Source organism: Aulonocara sp. 'chitande type north' Nkhata Bay, linkage group LG3, assembly GCF_057382095.1.
Source record: "Aulonocara sp. 'chitande type north' Nkhata Bay isolate Kocher_YH1m ecotype deep benthic linkage group LG3, A_spYH_male_GT1.1, whole genome shotgun sequence".
NCBI lineage: Eukaryota > Metazoa > Chordata > Actinopteri > Cichliformes > Cichlidae > Aulonocara > Aulonocara sp. 'chitande type north' Nkhata Bay.
In genome coordinates, this window is record NC_141346.1 from 78958560 (window position 1) to 78986287 (window position 27728).

The 27728-nt window shown below is 41.8% G+C and overlaps 3 protein-coding genes and 1 long non-coding RNA gene across 4 annotated transcripts in view; 2 read left to right on the plus strand and 2 right to left on the minus strand.

Moving 5' to 3' along the window:
* Window positions 1–27728, minus strand: part of LOC147337117 (protein NLRC3-like) — a 310085-nt gene that overhangs the window by 207267 nt on the left and 75090 nt on the right. The window lies entirely within an intron of this gene.
* LOC147337123 (uncharacterized) lies at window positions 13430–19551 on the plus strand. The gene is made up of 3 exons (XM_086266137.1): window positions 13430–13635; window positions 17601–18533; window positions 18859–19551. The coding sequence occupies exons 1-3, from the start codon at window positions 13618–13620 to the stop codon at window positions 19549–19551; spliced, it is 1644 nt and encodes a 547-aa protein (XP_086122263.1). The 5' UTR covers window positions 13430–13617.
* On the plus strand, window positions 20405–21851 carry LOC147337124 (uncharacterized). The gene is made up of 2 exons (XR_015128348.1): window positions 20405–20700; window positions 21583–21851. It is a non-coding gene; the product is annotated as an uncharacterized LOC147337124 (long non-coding RNA).
* Window positions 21664–23606, minus strand: LOC147337125 (uncharacterized). Its single transcript, XM_086285753.1, has 2 exons — window positions 23342–23606; window positions 21664–22457 (listed from the first exon to the last, which is right to left on the minus strand). The coding sequence occupies exons 1-2, from the start codon at window positions 23599–23601 to the stop codon at window positions 22187–22189; spliced, it is 531 nt and encodes a 176-aa protein (XP_086141879.1). The 5' UTR covers window positions 23602–23606; the 3' UTR covers window positions 21664–22186.

Genomic DNA, 27728 nt, shown 5'->3' on the forward strand with positions numbered 1-27728 from the left:
TGGATTTTCTATCCTCTTAAAGAAACTGAAAATAAATACATATAGCAATGAAAAATGTCCCGTTACATGAGTGTTTTACACAAAATAATATTAATGTGGTCATTCCCTCACAGGGGTGCCACAACTACACTGCTGTTTTGACAGAGACACAGTGTGTTTATCTAACTTGGCTGAAGCCAAAGTTCTCCAGACAAATTCAGTCTGTTTCTGCCAAGTGTGAACTCACTGGATGAGCGCCAGATACACAGAATCAAAAAGGGATAAATTACTTTTCTTATGTCATGTTCCCGTCACAAACTGGCTCAAGGAGAGGGGAAGCAGGAGTCCACAGATGAAATGTTCCTATAAATAAAGTGGAATTTATTCAAACTTTACCAAAACTTCAACACATCAAATACAAGCAGTTCAGCAGGGAGTGGATGTGTGTTGCATGTGCCAGGTGGATGCAGAGAGAGGCCAGGGCCACGTTCAAACCTGAACACGCTGCACAGTGTTTTCTTCCATTTGTTAGGGATGAATGAAATGCTTCCTTGAAAGGATGTGTGCAGTCACCAGTGGGCGTGGAAGCATGTGCGCCCTCATTTGGTGGGTGTGCAAGAAAAGTCATCCTGTCACACAGCAATGCCTACATAAATCACACCACTCTGCTTAAAATAATAATGTTTAGTGAAGCAGGTGAAGTAAAGGGCTGCTTTTAATAGGCTGGGAGACCCAGGTGTGCTGCTTTAGCTGCTGAGCCTCTTATGACAGAACAGCGGAGAGTGGTAAGAAGGGAGGAGGGGGTCTGGCTGTGTTTGTGAACGATAGATGGTGTAACTCTGGGCATTTCTCTATCAAAGAGACGCTATGCTGTAAGGACATTGAGCTGCTAGCGGTTAGCATGAGACCGTACTATCTACCACGAGAGTTTACACACGTGATTATGATAGCTGTGTATGTCCCGCCCTCTGCTAACGCTGCAGCAGCCTGTGAGGTCCTGCACACTGTAACCAGCAGACTCCAAACACAGCACCCTCAGGCCCTTTTCCTGATCTCTGGGGACTTTAAAGATGATGTAACCATTTAATTATGGTTACATAATTAATTATGTAATTAATTATGCAAAATGCAAAACGCTCAGCTGTGTCTCCAATCAAAGCTCTGTAACTTCAGAGGTGATGTTCATATGTTGACTAATGGTTTTCTTTCATTTTTGATGTACTGCAGAATATTTGTATAAAATCCAGGCCAGGAAAATCTCCTTCATGTGTTTCTGTGTTTTGTCTTCAGCTACGTTGACACAAAGGCCTCTGCTGTGACGCTCACACCTTTGATAAAGTCTGGAGAGTGTCAGCTTCCTGTTTATAGATACAAAAATATGTAATGTTGTGAACTCTGGCCGCAGCGGCGCAAGAAAAAGGAGAATTACGGGAAGCACTCACAACAGGTAAAATCAAAATAACAAAGTAAAGTAGGATAAAATAAAAACCAACAAAAGAACAACACAATATACTTCCCCGTACTGTTACTGCTAACCTCTGTTAACCTAGTAACTCTTACCTTCTAACTGACAGCTGGTCAATAAACGAGCTCCATAAACGCTCCATATTCACCTTTACATGGAATATAAAGGGAAAAGAAGAAACACAGTGCTGTGTCAGCGTTAGACATATAGATATATCCTTGCTTTTAATACATTTGAAGGTGGGTGGGAGAGGTGCTTCTCCGCGTAGTCTACGGTCTCTTTGGGATCGGTAAAGCTTTTCCTCACATCACCATGGGTCACTAACAGCTTTGCAGGGTATAGCAGTCTGTACCTGACGCCGGTCATCCCACGTAGTCTTCCTCTCATATTTGCAAATGCGGCTCTGCGTTTCCAACAGAGGGAGGGAAATCTGGGAGGATGTTTATTTTAAAAACCCTTATACATCAGGTTCTTGTTCTCTGCAGCTTTCAGCAGAATTTCCTCACCAATGTGGTAGTAGTGCAATCTCAAGATGATGGGCCGAGGAAGATGACTTTGTTTGGGACGCTGGCGATTCGCTCTATGTGCTCGATCGATGAGTGGCTTCTCCTCGAGAGATAGCGCCTCCGCCAACAGGTGTGAACCAACTCAGTCATCTTGGGTCCCTCTGTGCCTTCTGGTATTCCTGCAGTTCTTAAATGATTCCTCCTGGAGTGCCTCAAGAGCTCCACATCTCTCATCTAACTTCTTTACCTCCGCAGACAAACGCTCCACAGTGGCCTGGAGAGTGGCGATGGTGTCAGAGTGGTTCGAGGCACAGTCCTGCAGTTCAGTCAAAGTGTTATCATGCCTGGCCACGTCGCTTTTTATGTCCGAAATTGAGGGCTGGATGCTCTGGTTCAAGGATGATATCTCGCCTCCTATGGTGGTAGAAATCTCTAATATGCAAGTGTCCAGTGCTAGTTAGTTAGTTCTAGTTCTAGTGGTTAGTGGGGCTTTATTTGATGATTCTAGTGTGTGTTACATTGTTGTCATATTGTTGAGTCGCAGAGCTGCACAGTGTTACAGTTTCTGTAGAGTCTGGTATAAGGAACTCAGATCCCTCTGTGAATAATGTTCACTGAAACTGATCTGTAGTTAATGAACTAGTCAGGATTTACACTAGAGAATGTTTCTGCCATTACATGGCCTGTATTTGTAGAGCGCTTTACTCGTCCCTAAGGACCCCAAAGTGCTTTTTTGCCCAAGGACACAACGACCGAGACTGTCCCAGCCGGGGCTCGAACCGGCAACCTTCCGATTACAAGACGAGCTGCCAACTCTTGAGCCACGATCGCCCTACATATTGTTGTCTTTTGTTGCAGACACCAAGTGTTGAGATCCTGTCTCAACCTCCTACATTCTTCCAGCAGGTTACACATTATTTTTTGTATTTGGAATCAAATATATGTGTCAGTTGGGCCTAGTGCAGGGGTCAGCAACCTTTAACACCCTTTTGGACCCGGTTTCCACGCAAAGGGTCAGGGTTCGGGAAAACACTGGGAGCCGCAAATACTTTGTGACATCTAAAATGAAGATAACACTGTGTATATTGTTTTTACCTTTATGCTTTGTGTGAACAACTACAGTGTGTTGCTTATGAAATCCATGAAGTGCTACAGAGAAAATTACATTTGATTTATGTAATGAACACATTTTGAGCTCTTAAAGAAATATAACAAAGGAAAGCTGAGCTACAATGATCCATGTAGCAAACACAAACTGTTATATCTCCTTTGGGCTTTTGGAGCCTTGACCTGACTTTTAAAAAAAGCGCGTTCATGCAAACATCGTCGGGTCTGCCGTGATATGTTTACAACGGGACTTCTGCTCCTGAACCTCTGCGCACAGCGTCTGCAGGTAAGGTAACTTTATTTATACCCAAAGGCAAGGTAAATTTGCTTTACAGAAAAATGACAGCATTTGACATCCCTTTAAAAACACACATACCTAGTAAATATATAAAACTCACTGTGACACATACTTTAATATTTCGAATCAAAAACAGTTCTTATTTAATTCAGTGACAGCAACGGGGACAAAGCTGTTTTTATAACGCTTTGTCCTGCATCTCGGAAATAGAAACCTCCGTCCTGAGGGAAGAAGCTGAAATTCACCCCTTAGAGGATGGGAACCATTTTTAAGGATTGATAAAGCCATCCTCTGTACCTGCTCAGAGTACAGGGAGGCTAAACAAGACTGTGGCTCAGCTATCAGACGACTGGACCATCTCACTATCTGATTCAGAGAGTTTTTCTCTGTGACAGAGGTCTGACCGAACCATGCCACCAAACAAAAGGATAAAACAGACTCAATAAAAGAACGAGAAAACAAAGTTAAAATGTTTTGGTCAATGTGGAAATGAACAAGTTTCCTGAGGCAATAAAGGTGCTGGTGACCCTTTTTACAAACTGATTTGCAATTTTGATCAAAGTTCAGTTTTTCATTGATTATGGTCCCAAGATATTTATATGATTGTACTTGCTCTATTTTCTGACCTTTAATTAAAGTGACTCCGTGCCCATTTTGTTGTTTCCTAAAATCAACAACCATGTCTTTTGTTTTAGATATGTTCAGCTGGAGATAAGACTCCTCCCACCACTGAACAAAGTCATCAATGACTGGGCCGTGGTTAGTTTCACCCTCTTTCAGTAAGCTGACAATAACAGAGTCATCTGCATATTTAATAATGACCCTGTTTTCATGTCTGCCCTGACACATGTTTGTATAGAGAGTGAATAATAAGGGCGATAGGACGCAGCCTTGAGGAGAACCTGTGGAGGAGAACACTGGGTCAGACAGAACCCCATTTATTCTCACTCTTTGTGACCTGTCAGTTAGAAAATCTAAAATCCAGCCCACCAGGTTTTTCCTGATTTCAAACTGTTCTAAAAGTCTCTTAATTAAAATATGGGGCTGTGTTGTATTAAAAGCCGAAGAAAAATCAATGAAAAGAAGTCTTGCAAAAGTCCCTTTACTCTCTACATGTTTAAGAATCAGATTTATTAAAGTCAAAAGTGCGTCCTCCACTCCTCTGTTGGGCCTGTATGCAAACTGCATTGGATCCAGCTGACCTTCAGTCTCTTCATAATCACATTTCTGATGATTTTTTCAAAGACTTTCATTACAACTGAAGTGAGGCAGCAGGCCTGAAGTCGTTTAGATTTAGGGACAGGAACCACGACTGCTTCTTTGCAAAGAGAGGGCACATGTTGTGTTTGCAAGGATTTGTTAAAAATAACCTGAAATATAGGCCTGAGTTCATCAGCACAAGATTTAATTAGGCGGCCACTAATATTATCAGGACCTGGCTCTTGTTCACATCGACTGTATGAAAGGCCTTTTTAACATCGCTGAGTTCAATGATAAAGTGCTGAGTATCTCTCAGTTTCTGTTTCACTTCCCAAATATCCTCGCTGAAATCAGAAGAACTAAAACGAGCAGAAAACATGTTTAAAGCATTTGAAAATCTCTGTCTGAATTAAAACCTCTAAAATGACCTGACTGCTGCTCTGGGGGTTTTGAAACCCTGCTATGGTTTTCATACAAGTCCAGGCAGACCCAAAAGTTTTTGCAGCAAATTTGCTTTCAAGAAGGTTTTTGTCTGTTTTGCTTTCAACATCTCGATTTTCATTTCCTTGGTAGCTGTCTGAAAATCGGTAACAGCCCCTCTTTAAAGGCCTGTCTCTTTTTCCTTAAACAGGATTTGACACTTTTAGTGACCCATGGCTTATTGTTAGCGTAAATTTTAACGCGCTTACGGGGTATAATCATGTCTTTACAAAATACTGCACAGGAGCTAGTAACATCCACCAAAGCGTCGAGATCATCTCCACAAGACTGAAGACGGGGCTGTACGAAGTCACTTTATCTCTACAGGACTGTAAGCTGTCGTCTGTGAGGCGTGAGCGTGTTTGTTTGAACACAGTTCACGGTGGAGAACAGCTGCTGACATAATGTGGATCCCAAGATCCATAACTGGCCTACCTGGGGCTGAAAGTCTCCATAAATGCAGGCGTTTCGGCGGCTACACCGGCTTCCACGAGTGTGACGCTTATTTTGAGAAAATAATAGAATATAAATGTATTTTTATATTTCAATATCACAATAATCTTCCAATGTAGAACTACAAGTTAAAAAAGAAGTAACATAAATCAAATCCACTTCAGCTAAATACTTCTCATTTATTTCCATCTTACATGCTGTGACTGCAGCCATTCCCACATCTCTGTGAATGGGACTCATGGACATGGATCAGTGGTTGCTGATCAATGGTCCTGAGAATCTGCATAATTAAGATGAAGGAACGGAGCTCCCAGCCCATCGTTCCTGCAGCTGCTTTCAGTCTTTATGCAAATGTCCTGTTTGTAAGACTGAAACCTGCAGCTGAGACTGAAGACGTCACCTGATGATGACGACACGTTTCTCCCACAAAACGCTGCGTCCAGATGAACAGAAGCAACAGACTCACTTTCCTGGATGATTGAGATGCATCAAGACTTCATTGTGTGTTACTTCTCATTCAGCACAGACACATTATTCCTGTTAGGTCATGTCAGCTGTCACTCAGTACAAGCACAACTGTGAACAACACAAACTTCTCTTCAATGTGTCACAGAAACACTAAGTGTGAGAGCCTGTATGACACACAGGACAGACTGTAAGCTCTGCTGGCTGCACAGCACTTTGTAGCAGTTTTCCAACATGTCCTCCACCCGTGATGTCAGTGGTGGGACCCCAGTCACAGCACTCAGCACCACCTCCTTTAAATGGATTTTATAGCAGTTCCTCCCGTTACTCGGTGCAACGCTTCTTAAATGTGTTTTTGCAGGATAAAACACAGCAGGTGGTGTAGAGAGGACGTCAGCTGACGGAGCAGAGGGAGGCAGACTGTGGATAAATGACAGAGTGAGAGGAGAGCAACCATGACAGAAGCACAGGTGTGGCAGATAGAAGTGGCTTTATAGACACTTATTGTCAGTCCTCGTGCATGCTGTGGAAATAAGTGTCTGTGTCATGAGGTGACATGTGAGCTTATCTTTGGTCAATAAAGCTGAACGACCAGTTTTCACTTTGCTTGTTACGCTTGTTTAGTGACGTCTGGGTTTCTGTGGAGCCCGAATTTTGATGAGTTCTGGTGAAATCATCTGAGATCATCTGAGCATCGGTGAAGAGTCAGCAGAGAAAGTGTGGGACAGAAGTTTGCTTTGGACACATGGACTGAAATCAAAAAGTAACAAACAGGATTTCCAATGGACAGTATGGAGAAGTGAAAGTACACAAAGGCTGTGCTGGAACACGTGTGTTACACTTTTTGACAGCTGAGAACAAAACACAATATTTTGCATCATCTCTGCAGTGTCTCTTCTTTCCTCTGCTGTTGTGCTTTTAGCTCCAAACTGTTTCAAATGGTTTGTCAGCAAGCTGACCTCTGACCTCTGCAGTACTAACTCCTGACCCGTACAAAGAGCGGGCGTTTCTGACCTTTGACCTACAGCTGTATGTCTCTCAGTCTCAGTTCTTCTCTCCGTCACTGATGGAGCAGGTGTAGTTGCTGCTGACAGTCAGTCGTTTGTTTTCTCAGAGTGAGGCTGAAGTCTGAACTGTTCAGAGCATCAGGTCTCATCAACGTGCGCTGCTGTAACGCCGCTTTGTCCTCTGAGATCACCAGGTATGAAACCTGAGTGCTGACAGAGCAGCATGTTCCCCCTCATTCACCTCCACCACCACAGCCAAGGCATGCTGGGAAACTGAGGACACACAGACGGAGAACTGAAGTGTCTGCTGTGTGTTCATCTCAGAGTCCTCACAGGTGACACATTAGCTCCAGAACACCAAGCCAGGTGTTTGAAGCCTGACAGGGATTCTTCCCATCCAGAGGGAGGATTTAGCTGCACAACAATGAACATTAGTGTGTAGTTTAGAAACACAGACTGTGCCTGCACTGCATCTAGTGAAGAAAAGTGTTACTGCCAGAGAACGAGGCTCCTTTAAAGCAGCTGATATTAAGGTTGAAAAATCAACAATAAGCTGATGTAATCAACGTTTCACAAAATGGTCAGCAGCTAAAATCTGGAGCCGTTCTTTGGTGGTAATTAACAGTTTGTTCTTGTTAGCTAATTATGTAATTAAAGGTAGCAGCAGAAGCCTTGTGTTGAAAGCCCATTCACTCACACATTCACACAGTATGTGTGTGTCTGTGTTACACTGTGGACATCCCTTCTGTTGGAGCGCCATCTTGTGGCAGGTTTAAGAAATGTTCTTCTTGTAAATCCAAACTGATGCACCTCCATAGCAGACTGTGGAGGCTTTCAGTGACATGAAGACTTGATTTATACTGTCATATTCTCCTGTTACACAAAGCACAGCACGCTGAACATGGATGAACTGAAACTCCCAGCATCTGACTGAGGAAAAGCACAAATCATTCTCACACTGACTCCTGCTTGATTTTAGATTTGCTTTCAAATCCTCACACTTTCATATGAAGCACTAAATGGGCTCCAGACTGTTTATCTCAGCTTCCTGTCAAACACACTGCTGCTCACACCGAGGCTCAGTTTACTCCTCCAGCCTGGCTTAACCTGCTGTCTGTTAAAAACAGTCCCACACTCCTCTGTTTAATCCTTCTGATCAGACTCTTTGATTTTGTATTGTTTTTACCTGAAGTTGTGTTTTTGACATGGTTCTGTCTGTGAAATAAAGCTCACACACACACTGCTACAGTCCTTCATACACTTAGAAACGAAGCTGCTCCTTTCCTCAGTGCTGACACATAAAGAAGAGTTGCTTTTATATCCAACACGTCTCTGTTCCAGAAAACAGCTTCAGCAGCCTCTGAGTCTGAACTTGGAGTTGGTTATAAGCCACAGGCCTGTGTGCACAGCAATGAGGAAATATAATGCAGTAAGTGAAACATGGATGTGTGGAACAGATTATCCCAAAGGTTGATTCTGTTCATCTGGACGTTCTCAGTGAAACATTTGGTCTCTCGGTCAGGTGACTCCTTTAGTCTCAGCTGACTGCAGCTTTCCAAACCTTTGTCACTGGATCACTCACTTCATCTCCAACGTGTCCCTGACACAGACAGCTGGAGCCGTTACAGCAAAATCATTGATCATCGTTTTTAGAACATTAGCTGGTGTTGGTGGGCAGGCTAGCAGTGCTAATTGTTAGCACTAGTTCTGCTGCTCTCCCTTTGTCTCTGTTATTGTTGGTCTTTAGTGAACAATAGAAAGTGTCTTCATGAGACTGTTGCCTAATGTTCAAATGTAGATAACACCACCTGCACCAACCTGTTACACAGCACAACCCTCTGGTGTAGCTTTGGCTGGAGCACATATTGGCAGCTCCAGTGACATCACCACTCCATGGTGACATCATCTCTACAGACTGTGGCTGTTACATATCCTCACCTGGTAATAATAAGACTGTCCTCAGCTGCACACAGCTCCAAGATGAACAAACTGAAGTAAATACAAATTAGAGTTACGATAGATTGAAATCTTGTAATCAGAGCTAATTCTTAGTGAAACTCTCACAACATCATATCCTGATCCTGGGTTAGTGTCTCGGTCTCAGATCACAACATCAGCACAGGCTTGGCTTGGGTGAGGTATTGAGTGGTTCTTGTCCATGACAGCTGCAGGTACAGTGCCATCAGCCATGCTGCACCACATGTCTGCCCAGGAACATTAGTGTGGCTGAGTCTCATGTAAACATTGTGCTAAAGTGGTGGGAAAGTGGCTGCAAGCTGGCTGCACTGTGTCCAATACTCTCAGTATGATATCCACAAACCTCTGAGTGTCACAGAGTGGGCCTGTGCTCAGCTCACTGTGCCCCATTCAATTCTACTTGCATAGTTTTACAAGTAAAATTAAAAGTTGCTCAATGATAAGTTATTGTAGTAACAACTAAGTCCATGGTCATTATTTGTTAATAGTAGCTTAAAGCTTCTGCACCAATCATGGAGCACCAGGTTTAGAGCATGTGGATCTACAAAAGTAAGTCCCAGTAAGATGGGCTGAGCCTTACATACTAGAAGAAACATGTCATTCCCAGCAGATGAAGCGCCCTTTAAAGCAGGATCTCACTTTAAACCTAAAGAACTTGCTATGAGCATGCAGTGCATTCATGGTTATTATTCATACGATTGTGGGGAGCTAATAAAGTGCAACTATCACATTACATTTTATTATTAAATTGTTGTTGACAATCCCTTCACTTCTGCTTATCTAATTCATGGTTGCAGGATGGCTGACAGCTTCCATTAGGCAGGAGGTAATGTCCATTCTGGCCACAGTGCAACCCACAATGTGTAACTGACACTATTATATTGCATTATGTCACATTGTTACATCTTTTTAATAAATGATGACAGTCAGCTGAATTTGCTGCCCCCTTGGTGGAGGACATCAGGATCTGCAGCTGCTGCTCCATCACAAACACCACAGAAGAAGAACAACACTGGATCAGATTATCTGGATGTGTTTGACAGGGACAGTGTTCATGTTCATGGACATCAGGACAAAAACAGATGATGGAAACCTGCCAGATTTGAGCTAAACTGCTCGTTTCCATGTGTAGTCCCTGGGAGGTCACATGACCAACAAAGACACACAAGCTGTGTCCCAAAACGTCGGCTGCATCCTCCGGAGGCCGCATTTGAAGGCCGATGACGTCACAGCCAGGCGACGAAGGCTGTCCCGATTCCTCGACTCCTTCAAATGCGTCCTTCATTCCCCCGAGTTTGAAGGATGGGTCGGGTGTGTCCTTCGTGGCCCACCATATCCCAGAATTCATAGCGCGGCCCAGCCAAATTTCAGCTGCCAACAATGGCGGCCGCTACTAAGTTTTAAAATTTAACGAGGGAGCACTACTTACTTACAATGAATTCCTTACACTATATAATTTTCCCGTCAGTGTTGGGGAATTCTCAATGGTGCTTGGTGCCATACCCTCAGGGACTTTAATGTTATATAAAAACACTGACAGCTCAATATCTGCCTCAGTCACTCTCCCTGATCCAGCTGAGTCAGCAGTGGGAAAAATCTGCTTTTCACAGGAACTTGGTAACAGCAATAAGAGAATACGTAGTTTATTCCAAGAAGATATCATGTCTCTCCCATATATAGAATATCTTACTGGAACCGACATGTTCCAGATATCACCTGGAAGACAGTCTGGATGATCCCATAAATATCTACTTGTGAACAAGGTGAAGGAAATCTCATATAAAATTCTTCATAAATGTGACCCAGCCAGTCACTATATGGTAACATTTAAAAGAGACATAAATACTAATTGAACTTTCTGTGGGGATCATCCAGAAACTGTGGCACATCTCTTTTGGTTCCTCTACACAGAGATTCTGGAAGAATTTAGCAGTTTTGTTATTGTCCATATTTTAAGGGAGTTTTCTTTACGATGGGAAAATGTTTTATTCTGTTTCTTTAAGTTCCCCAGGAAGAATGATAAATGTTTTTTATAAAATATTTGTTAATACTTTTAGCTATTTTATATCCATGAATGTAAGTTTATTAATAAAACACCATATTTCTGCCGTTTTATAAGGATATGAATTGTACATACAATCAATTTCAGACTCAACCAACAAAAAGCCTCTCAGAACAATATTTATATGTTGATTTTTTTCGCCTACTCATATCATCATTTTTTTACTCCTGGTTCTGTATGTTCATGTTCTGTTCTTTTGTAAACTTCATCTGTTTGTATGTTGTATACTCATTGTGTTTCAATAAAGTTCGATTTAAAAAAAGGTACGTTCTAAACGAAGCTTCAGACGTCACTGATCACGTGACTCTGGCCAAACGAATCAAGCCTCGACACGGTGCTTCTGAAGCAGCGCGTTGATCTTTCTGACACACGCACCGGAGCGTCAGCTTCAAGCGGACCATCACTACGTCTCACATCTAAAGGTGTCAAGGTAACTTTGAACTGAGTTCAGTCAATCTGGAGTTTTTCCAAGTTTTCTGTTGCTCTCTGTGAGAGAAGAGCGTTAAAGGCGGGGCTCTCCAGAGTCCAGCAAAACAGGAAACCACAGCTGGGTGTGTGTAAGTGTGCAAACCAATAGAATGCATCGTGGTGGGGGGGGCATCACGGGCAAGAAAAAAATAAAAGAATCGGTCGTACCCATGCTTCCCCGACGTCATGCCAGCGCATATTGGGAAATTCGTAGGCACCGATCGGTTTTCTATCAGCCATTTGCTGGGAGTAAGGGCGCCCTCCGTTTGCGAGGTGCGCCTGCTGCTGGCGGCACAGGGAGGAGAGGGCGGGGCGGCGGGGAGTCTCTGCCTGGCTGGAGCGGCATCTAATAACAACTCGCAAAACAAAATAAAAACAACAAACAGATATTATGATACAGACTTATAATCTGCACCCATGTTTTTTCTAAATTCTATAACGTGAGCGCGAGAGCCCTCGGTGCGCCTGCGCGCTGCTGAAGTCAAAGTAAACTTTATTGTCATCTCCGCTACAGACAGTCCAGCATATAGAGAGACGAGACGACGAGGCTGCAGTTACAGCGGTGCAAGTAAACAAACAATAAATATAAGAAGAGTAAGAAAATAAATCTACACTTTAGGACTCGGGGTAAAGGATCAATAACAATTTAATTTATAATTTACAGTTTGATGATTTAAAGTCTCACACAAGCCGTCAAAAGGGGCGGGGCCGGCTGCTTCCAAGTAGAGCACATTTCATTTATAATGATGTAAATCCAAGTCCATCATGGATTCACGATCTGAATCCTGGGTTGTGTGAAATCCCAGAAATCAACCTTAGACAAAGTGAATCTGTGAACTAAGGTGTAGGTCTGTTAGGTTAATTGTGCTGATCCTCGGGTTGGGGGATTTGTGTTTGTACTGGAGCGCAAAATTCAAACCAATGGAAGATGGACAACAAAAGTTCAAAGCCATCAGGTGCTCAGGTTAGAAAAAAGAGAAAAGATGCAGGTAAGCAGACGTGTGATTGGATAATGGCAGCTCATCCTGAACCAATCAGACTAAACTCCAAACAATACATTATGTTACAGATTTTAATATTAATTAGTCATTGTTACTTGTTGATTTGTCCTTTTCTCATTGTGTGACGAATTATGACGACTGTTTGGTAGCTGTTATTGTCTCTCTCTCTCTCTTCATGTGTGTTTCTCTGGTGAAACAATAGTTTTGTGTTAATGTTAGGGCTGCACGATTTTGCATAAAATGAGAATCACGATTTTTTGGCTTAGAATTGAGATCATGATTCTCTCATAACAATAAATAAACATAAAACAACAAATGTCTCATGTTTTGTTGTTGCAGCAAAATGTTGTCCTGCTTGAAATTCCGTCTCCACCGTTGCTCGACGCTGCGTGTACAGAGCAGGTAGTGCAACAATAGAAAAATAGTTGCGGGACGGCACTGTGTAGCGTTTGTCTAGGGTGTTGATCGTTTTCCTAAATCCCTCGTTTTGCACAGTGCTGATGGAGCCATATCTTTGGTCAGGTGATAAGTGATAGCCTCCGTGATGTCTTTGTGCCTGCGGGAGTTCGACGTGTATAGGGAAGCGCTGTATAAGGTTCCCGTTATTGATGTTTGGGTGGTTGACCGGGACGGATTTTCTCCTGTCACTTTCTCGTCATCCCTGACGTGCTCTCCGTTGTTGTTTCCCTGCTAATTTTAGCATCACACGGCACAGCTTCTGTATCACGTGGTATAAGGCTCCGCCCTTGTCATTTGTTGAGTAGGAAGAGTGAGCGCTTGTTTTCATGCAGAGTACGTCCCGGATCAAAATGCGGTACATTTGATCCCTGTTGTCTTTGCTTGATGATTGGTTTGAGTCTTGACAATCCACATTGCTGGCGTTGCATCTTTCAATGGCAGCAATGGCAGGTATCAGTGCTCAAACCTTTTGTGTTTATTTCCAACAAGTTGCCCACCTCGGGAAACAAAAATGTGTTCTTTTACTTGTCAGATGAACATATGAGACACTTTGACTCTTCAGTGCAGTGTGGAGCCTAACAAAGATCTGTTTTGTGTCCCAGCTGATCAGCAGGAGGAGGAGAGTCTGACGGAGCAGCAGAGGAACAGTTTCAGCTACTTGGACTCAGCTCAGCCACTACAGAGGAAACAATGAGCTCAACACAGAAGGTGACAGACAGAGCAGGACCATATGACCAAAGATATTTATCACCATATACATCTGAACATTTGCCATAACGATGTAGCTGACGATAGAATTGACACCAGACAAAATACTTTACAGCTGCACAACTTTTTAAAAAGCCATCAATGTATTTTCACTGAAACAAGCAGCTGTTGTTTATGTGCATTAAAGTTATATAAAAATGTAACAGTGCAAATGCAAATTTCTCGCTGACAGTTTAACCAAAAGGCGTTTCCAGTGGAAACTGGCCGACACATCCTGAGCATAACCATGTATAATATCCACTAAACTTCAGAAGAGGTTATACAGTCGTGGCCAAAAGGTTTGAGAATTGCATAAATATTGGAACCTGGAGAAGTTGCTGCTTAAGTTTTTATAATAGCATTTTGCCTGCACTCCAGAATGTTATGAGGAGTGATCAGATGAACTGCATCGTCCTTCTTTGCCATGAAAACGAACTTAATCCCCAAAAAGCCTTACCACTGCATTTCATTGCTGTCATCAAAGGACCTGCTGAGACCATTTCAGTGATCGTCTTCTTAACTCAGGTGAGAATGTTGGCGAGCACGAGGCTGGAGATCATCATGGCTGTATCCCGATTCAGGTTCTGCAGCTTTAAAGTCCTCAAGGGCCGCGTACTCAAAGACCGCTAAGGCCGAAGTGCGAGGCTCTTAGGCTCGTGAAATGGGATGTCTAGCCTCCGTCGCGCTGCCCAGGTTGCCTAGCAACCATGATACTAACAGCTGGAAACGTTTCATACAGCTTTGTTTGACAGAAATGAAGGAGAACATATTTAGTTCATTTGTTTCTACATGAGCTCTGTGTGATTTGATGAGTATCTGAGGCTGAGACCACAGGACTGTGAAACATGATTGTTGGGCTTCATTTCTGTGCTGCTGGCTCTTCCTCCTCCTCTTCCTCACACACTGCTGAGTTTGTCCTGGTGGATCATCAGGGCTGCAAAGCCTCACAGATGATGTGCAGCAGTGGCTCCCTCAGTCTGTCCTCACTCTGGACACTTGCAGTCGTCACACATGGAAATCAAATGTGTGATAAGCTGCAGGATTCAAACACAAGTGTAACTTATAAACACATGTTCATACTTTTATTCCACAATCAGAGAGAAAGAAACAGAGAGAGAGTGCAGGACAGACAGACAGGTGACAGTCTCAGGTGTACACACTGCTACACAACAGCACCAGAGAAGCAGGATTTAGTGTTTGTGTTATTACGAGAGTAAACAAGAAGAGTTCCAGATGGTGCAGTGGACACATGTGTGACTGCTGTGATTAAAGCATCTTTCTTTCAGCTTAACGAGTGAACCGTCAGCTCGTTCAAACACACGTTAAAGTACGTTTGGCTCGACACCACCGAACAGAGGCAGCAATATAACACAGCTAACATTAACAGTGCAGTGAATCCTGCTTGTGCCGTGATGTTCAGGACTGCAAACCGAGCAGCATCACTGACTTTCAGCTTGTTGTGTTTGTGGATATATGACTGACTTTAATTATCCACAAAATCATCACATTCTCTGTCAGATGAAGGTCGACTATTGAACGGCGTATATTTTAAAGGCTTTAAAACCAAGTTAACGCTGAAAGTACAAACATCACTAATGTCACATAACTCTGCCGACAAGGCATAGCTATGGCTATGAAATGCTCTTTGTGTATCACTTCTTCATTATGAAAGATGTCATTAATGCACTAGTAATGTCTCATCTGGAGTATTGTTCAATCATTTGGTCAGCAGCTAATAAGACAGATCTTAACAGACTTCAGTTAGTCCAGAATAAGGCGTCCAGATTAGTGTGAAGATGTTCATACTATACTAATATTGATCAAATGCATAATAACCTTTCTTGGCTTCCTGTACAGGCTAAAATATTCTATGGCTTACTTGTAGTTCTAAAGAAAGCAATTCTGTTAAACACACCACATTTATTCTGCTCAGCTGCAGTATCCAGATGAAATACATCATCATATTACACAGTTTTCAACAAGCTGCAATTTAGTAAATGCTCGAGTTAAAAGTAACGTTTTGTAAAACTGTTACATTTAGAGCAACTTTTAAGTGGAATAAGTTGCCTTAAAAAATTAGAGAATTATTCAAAACTTCAATGAACACTTAAAAGCCGATTTACAGAGCTTTTAGTTGTTGTAAATATTGTAAGACATGATTTGTTTTTGAAATTTGTGTAATGTGCCTCAATGTTATTGATATTTATCATCAACATTATGAACTTTATTTATAAAGCACTTTAAAACAACCACAGCTGACAGAAAGTGCTGTACACTGGAACTGTAAAATAAAATTACATGAGATATAAATAAAACACAAATAAAAGAAGAGTGAAATCATTAATTAAATAACTACTTCAATTAAAAAAGAAACTAAGTCTCACTGAGGTTAAAAGCCAAGGAATAAAAGTGGGTTTTAAGACGTGATTTAAAAGTGGACAGTGAAGGGGCCTCTCTAACGTGCATGGGCAAATCATTCCATAACTTTGGAGCCACAATAGAGAAGGCCCCGCCCCTCTGAGCTTCCTTCTGGATCTCGGTACCTCCAGGAGCAGCTGGTCAGCTGACCTGAGAGACCGACAGGGTGTGTGGGGATGAAGAAGCTCAGAGAGGTAAGGCGGGGCAAGACTGTGAAGGCATTTAAAAACAAACATAAGAATTTTAAAATGAACTCTAAAAGACACAGGCAGCCAGTGCAGAGAGGCTAGCACGGGGGTTATATGCTCTCTTTTTTGAGTCCCTGTTAGGAGTCGTGCAGCCGCATTTTGAACCAGCTGCAGACGTGAGAGCAATGACTGACTGACCCCCACATAAAGTGAGTTACAGTCGTCCAGGCGGGAAGAAATAAAAGCATGGATCACTGTTTCAAGGTGCTGCCTCGAAAGAAAAGATTTTACTCTTGCCAGTCGCCTTAAATGATAAAAACCGGACTTCACCACTGCTCTGATTTGGTTGTCCAATTTAAAATCACTGTCCAACTTAAAACCAAGGTCAGTAACCACAGATTTAAAATAGACTTCCAGGGATCCTAAAACAACAGGGGAGGACTCACAGGGACCACTGGGTCCAAACACCAACAGCTCTGTTTTCTTTTCATTAAAATTTAAAAAGTTTAGAGCCAACCAAGCTTTAATGTCATCTAGACAAGTCAAGAGAGGTTTTATGGAGATGCCATCCATGTGTTTTAGTGTCAAATAAAGTTGGCAGTCATCGGCATAACAATGAAATGAGATCCCATGCCTTCTAAGGATAGAACCCAGTGGCCCTAAAATTGAGCCCTGTGGGACGCCGCATGACAGAGGAGCAGAAGACGATTCGTAACCGAGAAGGCTGACAGAGAAATATTATTATTATTATTATTGATTGCTTATATTTGAACAATTGTGAAACCTCACTGTGGATGTAAGAGTGAAATTATGTGGATATCTTGAATCCACTTTATTGTGTAATATTTTATGTGAGTATTTGACGGAAGACGAGCAACATCTGTTGTGGAAGCTAACGGGGTTCCTTTAGAATAAACAAACATAGGATTTATTATCACTGAATAATTCTGTATAAATCTATACAAATTATAGAAATATGTAATAGGAAACAACAAAATAATCTAAATTATAAAATAGTGTGTGTGTGTGTGTGTGTGTGTGTGCGTGCGTGTGTGTGCGTGTGTGTGCGTGTGTGTGTGTGTGTGTGTGTGTGTGTGTGTGTGCATGATTTTAGTGTTTGAACAGTCATGAATTATCTTTAACAGCAGGTTGGATGTAATGTGTTAGAACTACCAGCAGGTGGGGATAAGAGACCTTTAAGGTGTTTGGTGCCACGCTCCACCTTCAGGTTTAAAACTAGTGTTAATGGAGTTTGAAGGTTGAGTTTGTTCCACGACTGCATTTCACTCACTGCCTCTGTTTGTATCTCTGTCACTGCAGGACCAACATAGAGCCAGAAGTCAGCGCTCTCAGGAGGCCGACAAACCTCACAGAAGAAAGGGAGAGAAAAAACACACCTGTGACGAGTGTGGGAAGGGTTTTACTGTGAGGGCTTCACTAAAACGGCATCAGGTCATCCACACTGGAGAGAGACCGTTCAGCTGTGACTTGTGTGGGAAGGATTTTACTGTGAGGGCTTCACTAAAACAGCATCAGGTCATCCACACTGGAGAGAGACCGTTCAGCTGTGACTTGTGTGGAAAGTCTTTTTCCTTGAAGGGTTACCTAAAACAACACCAACTCATCCACAGTGGAGTTAAAGCGTACAGCTGTGATCAGTGTGGCAGAGCTTTTACTCAAAGTAGCCACTTACAGAAGCATCTAGTTACCCACTCTGGAATTAAGGCATACAGCTGTGACTTGTGTGGGAAGGGTTTTACTCTGAAAGCTTCACTAAAACAGCATCAGGTCATCCACACTGGAGAGAGACCGTTGAGCTGTGACTTGTGTGGAAAGTCTTTTTCCTTGAAGGGTTCCCTAATAAAACACCAGCTCATCCACAGTGGAGTTAAAGCGTACAGCTGTGATCAGTGTGGCAGAGCTTTTACTCACAGTAGCCACTTACAGAAGCATCTAGTTACCCACTCTGGAATTAAGGCATACAGCTGTGACATCTGTGGAAAAACTTTCAGCCAAAGAGGGCACCGAAATGAACACCTACGCATTCACACCAGACATGATGTGTACTGCTGTGAACAGTGTGGCAAATACTTTACAACAGACGCACAGTTACAACGACACATGTTTACCCACACTGAGGAGAGACCTTATCAATGTGACCTGTGTGAGAAGACTTTTAAAGCTCCACATCACCTGAGAGAACACAAACAGATCCACACCAGAAAGAGACTCTATAAGTGCAGCTACTGTGAGGTATGTATTTATATTGTTATCTTGTCATTTTAGCCTGACTGTTTGGAACAACTCTGCTCATTAAACTGTGTTAGCATGTTAGCAATTCTACTGCATGGAAAAGCAGCTCTGAGTGATTATTCAGATTTTCCTTTCAGTTATGATTTTAGTATTACTGTAGTATTATGGTGGTAGTATTGTAGTTATTGCAGCCCAGTAAACTGAGTGTGTTAACTGAAACAGTCAAATGTAGTTGGACGTCTGCAGAGATGCTCTTTATTTCAGGCGACGTTCAGGATACAAATGTTGAAGGACTGACTTACACTGTCTTTGTGTCTTTGTTTAGAAGCAGAGCGACACAGATGGATCCAGTTCTCAACCCTGTCATCACTGTGGTGGTGGGAAAGACTTTCATTGTGACCTCTGTGGAAAAACTTTCAGTCAGCAAAAGACCCTAAAAGTACATCAACGTAGACACACTGGAGACAAACTGAAATACTGCAAAGAATGTGGGAGAAGCTTCACCACATCAAGTGATTTAAAACGACATGAACTGATTCACAGTGGGGTTAAAAAGCACCTCTGTGATCAGTGTGGGTCATCCTTCACCACTGCAGGTCAGCTTAAATCACACAAACGAGTCCACACAGGAGAGAAACCACACAAGTGCAGACACTGTGACAGAAGCTTCTCACATTCAAGTACTTGTAACAGGCATGAACGTGCACACATGGAAGGAAACTACAGCTGTGACCAGTGTGACAAGAGCTTCAGGAATCTCAGATCATACTCTGCACACAAACGATCCCACGTTACTAATAAACTGTTTCACTGTTACCAATGTGCCCAAACATTCACCTCATTGTCTGCTCTGTGCAAACATCAGCGCGATCACTCAGGGCTGAAATCACTCCCATCACTGGATCACAGTGAATCTGAAGACACAGAAAGATCCTCTGGTTTCTGTGTCAGACTCAAAAAGCTTGAGATCAGGCTCCACAGAGTTCAGATAGAATCATTTAAACTTGTGTTGAACTGAACTGGTTGCTGGGCTGAACTTCTACATAATACAGATCTACATGGGATCTTCTTTTCTGTTGTTTTACTGAGTCAGTTTTGTCCTTTTTTCTCTGTCCTGGTTTTGCTCGTCTGTAAATGATTGAAACTCAGTCAAATAGTTCATTGTTCTCCAGCAAAACGTTTTGGAAACTCATGTTTAACCTTTAAAACTCTGACATGTTTTAGCACACAAGGCTTCATCGGGGAGTTCACTCATGATTGGACCATGAGAACAAAGGTTTTTAGTTCTTTCAAAGAGAGTCTTGGAGATGTTTGATGTTTCTGTTTTTCTGAAACCACCTGAAAGAAAAACTATTTTTCTTGCTTTATGTAGTGTGGAAGTTTTTAATGTTTCTTCATCTGTGATGTTCTTGAATGTGTTCACGTGAAGATGGTTTAAATAAACTGTCCTTTCAGCTTTAGCTCCTAATTTATTCATTATTTATGGATGTAGCACAGCAGCCGTCTCTTGATTAACACATGGAGGGCTCGGGATCTGATGGTGTCGTCTCCCTAATTTGCCCACTCAGTAAATCTCACTCATGGCCAAGAAATTGAAATAAACCTTGTTTCCCTGCTGGATAGTGATCCACTGTAACTCTGCTCCTCCTTCCTGTTTAGGATTTCTGTGGCTGAAGTAAAATTCCCTCCATCCATCACTTATCCCAGCTAACCCAAAGTGAAATAAAGTTTTGCTCATCTTAAAAAAGCATTACAATAATGGGCATTACCAATGCAAACTGAATGATACAGAAGATGAAAGAAGAGACTTTGACGCGTCAGTGTAGCGCGTCTGGCGCGTTTGACTCGCGAATAAAACCACGCACGTGAGTTTTTGTGTTGCATTTTGTGCATACGCGCGTTTCGCGTCTACCGCTCGAGTTGGAAAAATCTGAACTCCAGCGTCAAATCGCGCCGCGACAACCAATCAGGAGCCTGGTGACGTGGCTGTTACCTAGGTCAAAGGGGCAGATCCAGCCAAAGCCTTTCATACTTCAATGGAGGGGAAGGCTAATCAATGCGGTAGCAAACAACTCGGAGCTGTACAACACCAGCTGCTTTCAGTACCGAGACAGGAATAAAAAGGACCGAGCTTGGAGGAAGATATGTGAAGAGATCGGGCAACCTGGTAAGTTCATTCATTTCTCTTTTGAAAGTTTTCACTGACCCGGGGAAGCCGCACAAAAGCTAGCAAGCCACCGCTATTTTCCCACTGACGTACAAATACCGTTCTGCTTTTATGCATGTTGTCATTTAGGAATATATTTTATTGTCTATTAATAAACAGCACACAGTGGTCCCGCTGTTCATCCGTCACTGCTTTGCTTTTTCGCTGATTTTTTATTGCATAGTACAGCATTGCATTCTGCAGCCTGATTGACAAATCTCCTGCGCTTGCCAAATTTATCACGTTTGGTTTTGATAACCATCGCGTCCAATAGAAAAAACAGCACAAAAACACCCATAACTATGAGCCTCATTCGGAAATAGACACCTGCACCGTGAGGGAAAAAGGCGCACGAAAGTGGCAGGCAGATGAAGACAAACCGCGGCATATTAATACTTTTACGTTTTGCAATCTACAAAGGTTTGCACTTTGAGAATCAATTGTGAGAACTGTGATCAATGTTCATGTGTGTGTGTGGAAAAAAAGTGTATAAAGTGCGTGGCCAGGGGCTACTTATTCTGAGAACCCCTGCAATAAATGAGGGACCACTGTCTACTCTACGATTATTATATCCAACCTGTTAACATTTAATACTGTATTGATAGAACCAACTGATTCTGCAGCAGAGCATCCCCAGTCCCTGAGCTCCTGCTGCTGCACCCACAGATATGTACAGCAAGCACTGATACCTTTTTAGTCGGTGGGATTCCCTTGTGATCACCTTTACTAAATATCTACAACCAATCTGATTATATCCTGTTATTGTTTTTTTTTTTTTTCAATGTTGAAATTAAAATCTAGTAGCAGCCTTCTCATTTCTTTGTGTTTTGTGCTGTTTTACAGGCCCACAGAGGAGGACGGCTCCGAGGCAGATGAGGGACGGGTCCCAGGACGGTCCATCGGCGGTGGAGCTGGCCACCCTGGTGTCCCTGAAGAGTCCACACCAGTCTCCAATGGAGCATTTCCTCCTCAGCCTTGTTCCTGCTCTGGAGAGCAGCTGGTCCTTTTTATTCCTGTCTCTCTGTAAATTCTTATATTTTATATATTTATGTTTAATGTTTTTCTGTTTGAGACTTTTAATATTATTTCAAATAAATGTTTATAATGACTAATGTCTCAGTTCTACTACACAGCAAATGTTGGCACACGACTTGACACATGTAGAATTTATTTCATATTATACTAATGACAAAATATACTGATACAGTGGGATGCAGAAGTTTGGGCAACCTTGTTAATAGACATTATTTTCCTGTATAAATCGTTGGTTGTTACAATAAAAAATGTCAGTTAAATATCATACAGGAGACACACACAGTGATATTTGAGAAGTGAAAAGAAGTTTACTGGATTTACAGAAAGTGTGCAATAATTGTTTAAACAAAATCAAGCAGGTGCATCAATTTGGGCACCACAAAAAAGAAATGAAATGAATATTTAGTGTATATCAATGTGTGTGTCTCCTATATGATATATGGGGTGCCTTTGTCTGGATGTGCTTCCCATCCAGAGCTGCACAGCACAGAGGAAAGTTCCAGCGCTCCTGGAATCCCTCTGTGATGGACCGCCAGTCTCCAGGTGAAGGCACAGCCATGAAGTCGTCCACTAGACAGTCCCAGATGGACGTCGCTGCCTGGGGGGTGATCTGGCTCACCGTGGACACACCGACTCTGAAACTGAACGCGATGGTCCTGAAGGAGTCCCCGGTGACAAGGAACCTGGACAAAATTGTTCAAAATCAGTATTATGTGTACTGCAGTTACAAAATACATTATTCAAATTCCAAAATACTTTTGTGATGTCAGATATAAATCACAAAACTTAAATCTTACATAAAACATTTTGTAATTATAAGGATAATTACAAAATGTATATTAGATAATATCTAAAACAGTTGTGTTTTGTTTTAACTTTAACATATCATAATTTGATTGGTAGCAACTTTCACAACTACAGTGAGCCAATCACTCATAATTCCTAAACATGTCAATCAGGTAGGAATGAAGTGAGACATTAATAGAAATAAAGAGTTGTATGTTGACATGTAGCCCTTTCCTTGCTTAAATCATTAATATTTTTGAAAAATTAATCTGTGATAAGACAGCTTATCAAGATAGAACCATGTAACTAGAGATGAACCAAACTGTTCAGTTTTATCTAACTCTGTTTTAATAAAGGCTGTGACCCCTGTATAGAGTCTGACAGCTGCAGGGATTATATACAAATATTCAACTATCCCAGAATCAAACCAGGTCTAAATAAAAAGGAGTGAGTATCACTACAAGGTTAACTCAGTGGTCCTAATGCTACAGTTTGATATCAGCAAACACCGAGCGCATACATTGATGTGACACCACAGCCATGCTATCATGCAAACACTGATAACAGCATAAATCGAATTAAATCGGGACTTGATGAGACCTTCTGAGTATCACTAGAAATATTATAAAGAGTCGTCTCTGTACCACAGTTTGCTTTCAGTAAACACCGACAGCATTCACTGTTAGCATAGCACATCCATGTTAGCAGTGTATAACTGGATGGATTAGCATATTAGCACAGATATCAATAAAGGACTACCGTATTAAATAGTTTTACTAACCTCAGGCAGACGGACAGGCACTCTGCAGGTGGGATTGAGCGTCTGTAGTTGGTGTCTAGGCGGGCGATGCTGGGACCGACGAGGGAAAGCAGGTCCTCAAACTGGCCGACGGTGATAGCGCTGGAATCGGCCGTCATCCAGGCGCAGCTCCTGGAGCAAGTGGTGAAACTCACCAAACTGCTCATGCCTCTGGAGGACCTGATGGACCCAGGTACGGCGAGGACGTCTTTTACGCTGCTGCTCTGCTCTCCACAGTACATAGAGAAGGGAGAGTCTCTCTTCAAGCGCTAGCTCGATAGCTGCCATCTTGCAAAGATACCGGTCTGGCACAACTCCCTCCCACATTCCTCCCACATTTCCGGTTCACGCGCGATGGATTTTTCTTGGACACGCGTTGAGACGCGAATGTACACGCGTCAAATTAGGGGCGTTTGGGGCGTTTTATTCGCGTCCATCGCGTTCGGTGTGAACACACCGTTAGTTGTTCTGCTGCCTAAATACCACAGGGTCTGATTATGAAGTTATTGAGCTGCACATACTTTATGACCTGCTTAAGTTCGAGGTCACAGCGTCTGAAGATTATTGAAACCCCTGTTTTTAACAAAAGACAAAAAGTTAACAAATCTTCAAAACGCTATTCAGTTCATTTCAATGAGTAATGATTAAACATGAAAGTGATAGTTTATGCTTTTTCACTGATTCTCTAAAAGGTCCGTCTTCTCGGACCGCTATTAGCTTAAGCTTTACCATTCCTAAATTATTAAAGACACAAATGAAGTTATAAAATGTTCAAATAATCCTTGTTTGATGTTAAAGCTCAACCTTCCCCCCCTTTTTTGACACATTCCAATGTGTCAAATCAACGGAGCTAGAACATTCAAAAAAGTTAGGCAGCTACAAAGTTTCCCAGACTCTTAAGGTGATCCGCGTGTAACGTTCTGACTCAGGTATTTAATATTTTAATGAATCTCGTTTAATTAACTGCCACTATTTAAACTAACCTTAAAGACATAATTTAAGAAAAGATCACAAAAAATAACATGATATCAGTGTTTTGTAAGCGCGTGCGGCCTTCTATGCTCGAAGCCTTTCCCCTCAATAGATCAGTCAGACATTCGCGCTGACTGTAGCTTTTAACCCTTATTAACTTGAGCACAACTCTACAAGGAGCAACAAGTTGCAATATGTATAAAAATGATCATGGTTACACCTGCAATGAAAAATTATATCATTATCCTAACACCTGTAAATGGAAGATTCATCAGAAGTTATAACAATCACAGGAACACAGATGTTAGTATAAGGTCAAAAGCTTCAATAAATGATCATCGATGCAATGCTTGTTGCATGATTCTCATACAATAATAATGCTGACATTGAAAATAACAGTAAAACACCCTTTTATCCCGTTTCACTTGACACCTAAACGTTTATAAATGCCTCTCTAATTCTTGATTTTATTTCCCCCTTTTCTCCCCTTACTGACCACAGCAGGGGGATCTTAGTTTTGAATCAGCCATGAATCCAGCTCACCTGATTCATCAGTGAGCTCCACCATCACTGGCGTCTGACAGGGTGGCGCTGCATACTCTTCCTTTAATATCACTATTTTCAACCTGTTAATGAGAGTGTTTAAACCTGAAGTCGACTACGTCCACAACAAGTCAATACAGCTGTAAATGAGGCCAATTATCAATCTATTACCAATCAATAACAACAGATTACTTCTATTTTATGCATGCTTTTAATCAACCACTCACTCAGAGGATCTCCAATCCCAGGAAATTCCTTCTCCTCCTTTAATGAGTCTGTCCTCCTTCCATGCCCTGGTAACTGGTCCATCCAGAGCCATATGATCTCAAAATATACATACAACAAGCCAAACCACACCTTGGTCACACCAACCCCCTTTCCACCCCCAAGATGTCCAATGCCATCCTAGTATGGACTGTCAAAAGTGGCTTTAACGCTGACTGTTCTGACAATCCATTTTATAACGTTCCTGGTCAGATTTGCCAATCTCTGCACCAGAGTTTTAAACGTTTCGCCATTTTCATTAGGTTTTATCTTTTATTTAGTTTCGACTCCAGATTTTCAATTTTTTGCCAGTTGTAATTAGTTTTTACCAATTCTTTGCTAGTTTAGTGTAGGTTTTATTTTCTGAAAATCCTTAGTTTCAATTTAGTTTTATTTGTGTTTTGCAAAAATTAAGTGTAACAAAATCCCAGTTCCATCATATCAGTCATGCTCTTCTGGTTATCCTTGGGTGTTGAGACTAATCACTATTAACTCTTGCCGCACCGAGTGGTCCTAATTTTGGTTCAAGTGAATTGATAACCTTTTGAAGGCGATTGTTTCACACCTTTATTTAGATGTCCCAGTCCTGTTGTCTCGGGATACATCACGCTGCCTTATCTGGGGTGAGCTGTTTCCTGGGGATGCGGGTTGAGTGGGTGAGCTCTTCAAGGAGGGGGAGTGTGCTCCCCCTGATGAGGTCTTCTAGGTAAGCTAGGTTAACCTTCTTGTGTGGGCTTTTCAAGTGCACTTTAAGGTTAGTGGGACTTTTAGTTTTATAAATGTCCCTCATGACCCCCTGATGACCCAGTATTTCATTTTTGCACACTGTAGTACACATTTTAGTTTTTGCTTGTAGCTCGCATACTCTACTTGCCACTCCTCTAAGTCCTGATGTTTCTTAGAGAGGGCAACAGTACCTTTAAAATTATATCACACGTGTGGGGGTGTGGCCTTGCCAATTGTTTTGCCCACCTTTTCAAAATGGCTGGCGTGCCCACAAGCACATTTCATGGAAAAAGAAATGTAAGCTTGATATTTACATTTAAAATGTTTTGTTAAACTCAGATTTTTATTTTATTCTTTTTTGCAAGTACCCCTCCTCGGTGGCGAGAAACTGTTGGTGTGGTCAAGTGGGTGCTCTAGAAACAAACGCTCAGGACAGAACAGTTATCAGTCATGTACTTCCTACAAATTTTGCATATGTTTTATTCCATATTGATCCTCTGAGTGTAATGGTACATTTTAATTCGAATTTATCCAAACTAAACACAATATTTTCTTTATTTACTTTGCTCTTGTTCTTTTGCAGTACCACATCCTATCAAATGTCCCTGTCGATTATATTCTACATTTAATAACTTACTATTTCAAGTGAGAACCTAAATCATGTGGACCAATGTTTATTATTGCATATCTCTATTCTGAATGTGGCCAGTCATTCATAGGTATTGTTCAATTTTGGCGATTTTCCTCTATAAAATTTAATTGACTTTTTACAGTGGCCTGCTATGGTTAATAATAACATATTCCAGTCATGAGTGATATCAATAGTTATCTCCACTGTAGCATTTGGCATTCCCAATAATATAACATGATACCTTAATCAAAACACAGCTAATATAGCACAGTTTTCTTAATGCAAACATCAGTAACTCAAAATCAGCTACCACAGTGTTAAGTCTGCAGTTCATACTTATGTGAAGCTACAGTCTCCTCCTCCAGTCTCTCTTATCCTCCTGCTCCTGAAAAAACAAAACAAAACAAGACGAAGCATCCACCCTTCTCTTGTCGCCTGGGTGAATTGTTTATGAATTGTTTATTGGCATTTACTAATCCTAAAGTGGGTGCAGTCCTTGTCTCAGTATCAAGTCAGTCAAAACTTTTAGTCGTCAGTCCATCACAGTCCATTCACATGCATACCTCCATACACATTCATACCAGATGTTGCTGATAATGGAGTCTCACGCGCAACCTATTCGAGGCTCCATCACCAGCAAGATGACGTCATCATTTTAAAGGAAAACAATTCCTTGTTGTTTTTTGGGCCGGATTGACTCGGTGCAATCCTTTTAGACTCAGAACTTCTCAGTGTTCCCTATAAGTGAATTTCTCCCAAGCCAATTACAATCATGGAGAAGCACACTTTGCAACTGTTTACAGTAATAGTATTTTATAGCGCTTTAAATTTCAATCTTTCAGGCCTGGTTTAAAGAGCTGATTGTTAAATCATAAACTCACAAAATATCAACATATCACCACCGGTGGATCACACCTCTCAGATGTTTTTTCTCCAGTGCACTGTAACAAAAATGAAAACAGACATAACCAACAAAATACTACTAAAATAACACAAACTAGGGCCCGTTGCAGACATGTCCAAGCATAAAACTATCCCTCTCTCGCTTACGAGACAGAACACAAGCCAAAGCTCACTGATAAAATCAAGCTAGCGCTAAACAAAACCAAACAATCAACCAGAAATTCACAGGAACATTTTGCTTCCTGCCGGGACAATATTGTGGGGGAATGAGAACCTCAGGTGCCGTAACACCTTTTGTTCCTCCTTGAATTAAAACTCAATCACAGAAAA

Coding starts and splice junctions, on each gene's coding strand:
- LOC147337125 (XM_086285753.1), bottom strand. CDS start 23,601: ATGTACTGTGGAGAGCAGAGCAGCAGCGTAAAAGACGTCCTCGCCGTA. Junction 22,458..23,341: donor TGCCTGTCCGTCTGCCTGAG/GTTAGTAAAACT, acceptor AATTTTGTCCAG/GTTCCTTGTCACCGGGGACT.
- LOC147337123 (XM_086266137.1), top strand. Junction 18,534..18,858: donor ATAAGTGCAGCTACTGTGAG/GTATGTATTTAT, acceptor GTCTTTGTTTAG/AAGCAGAGCGACACAGATGG.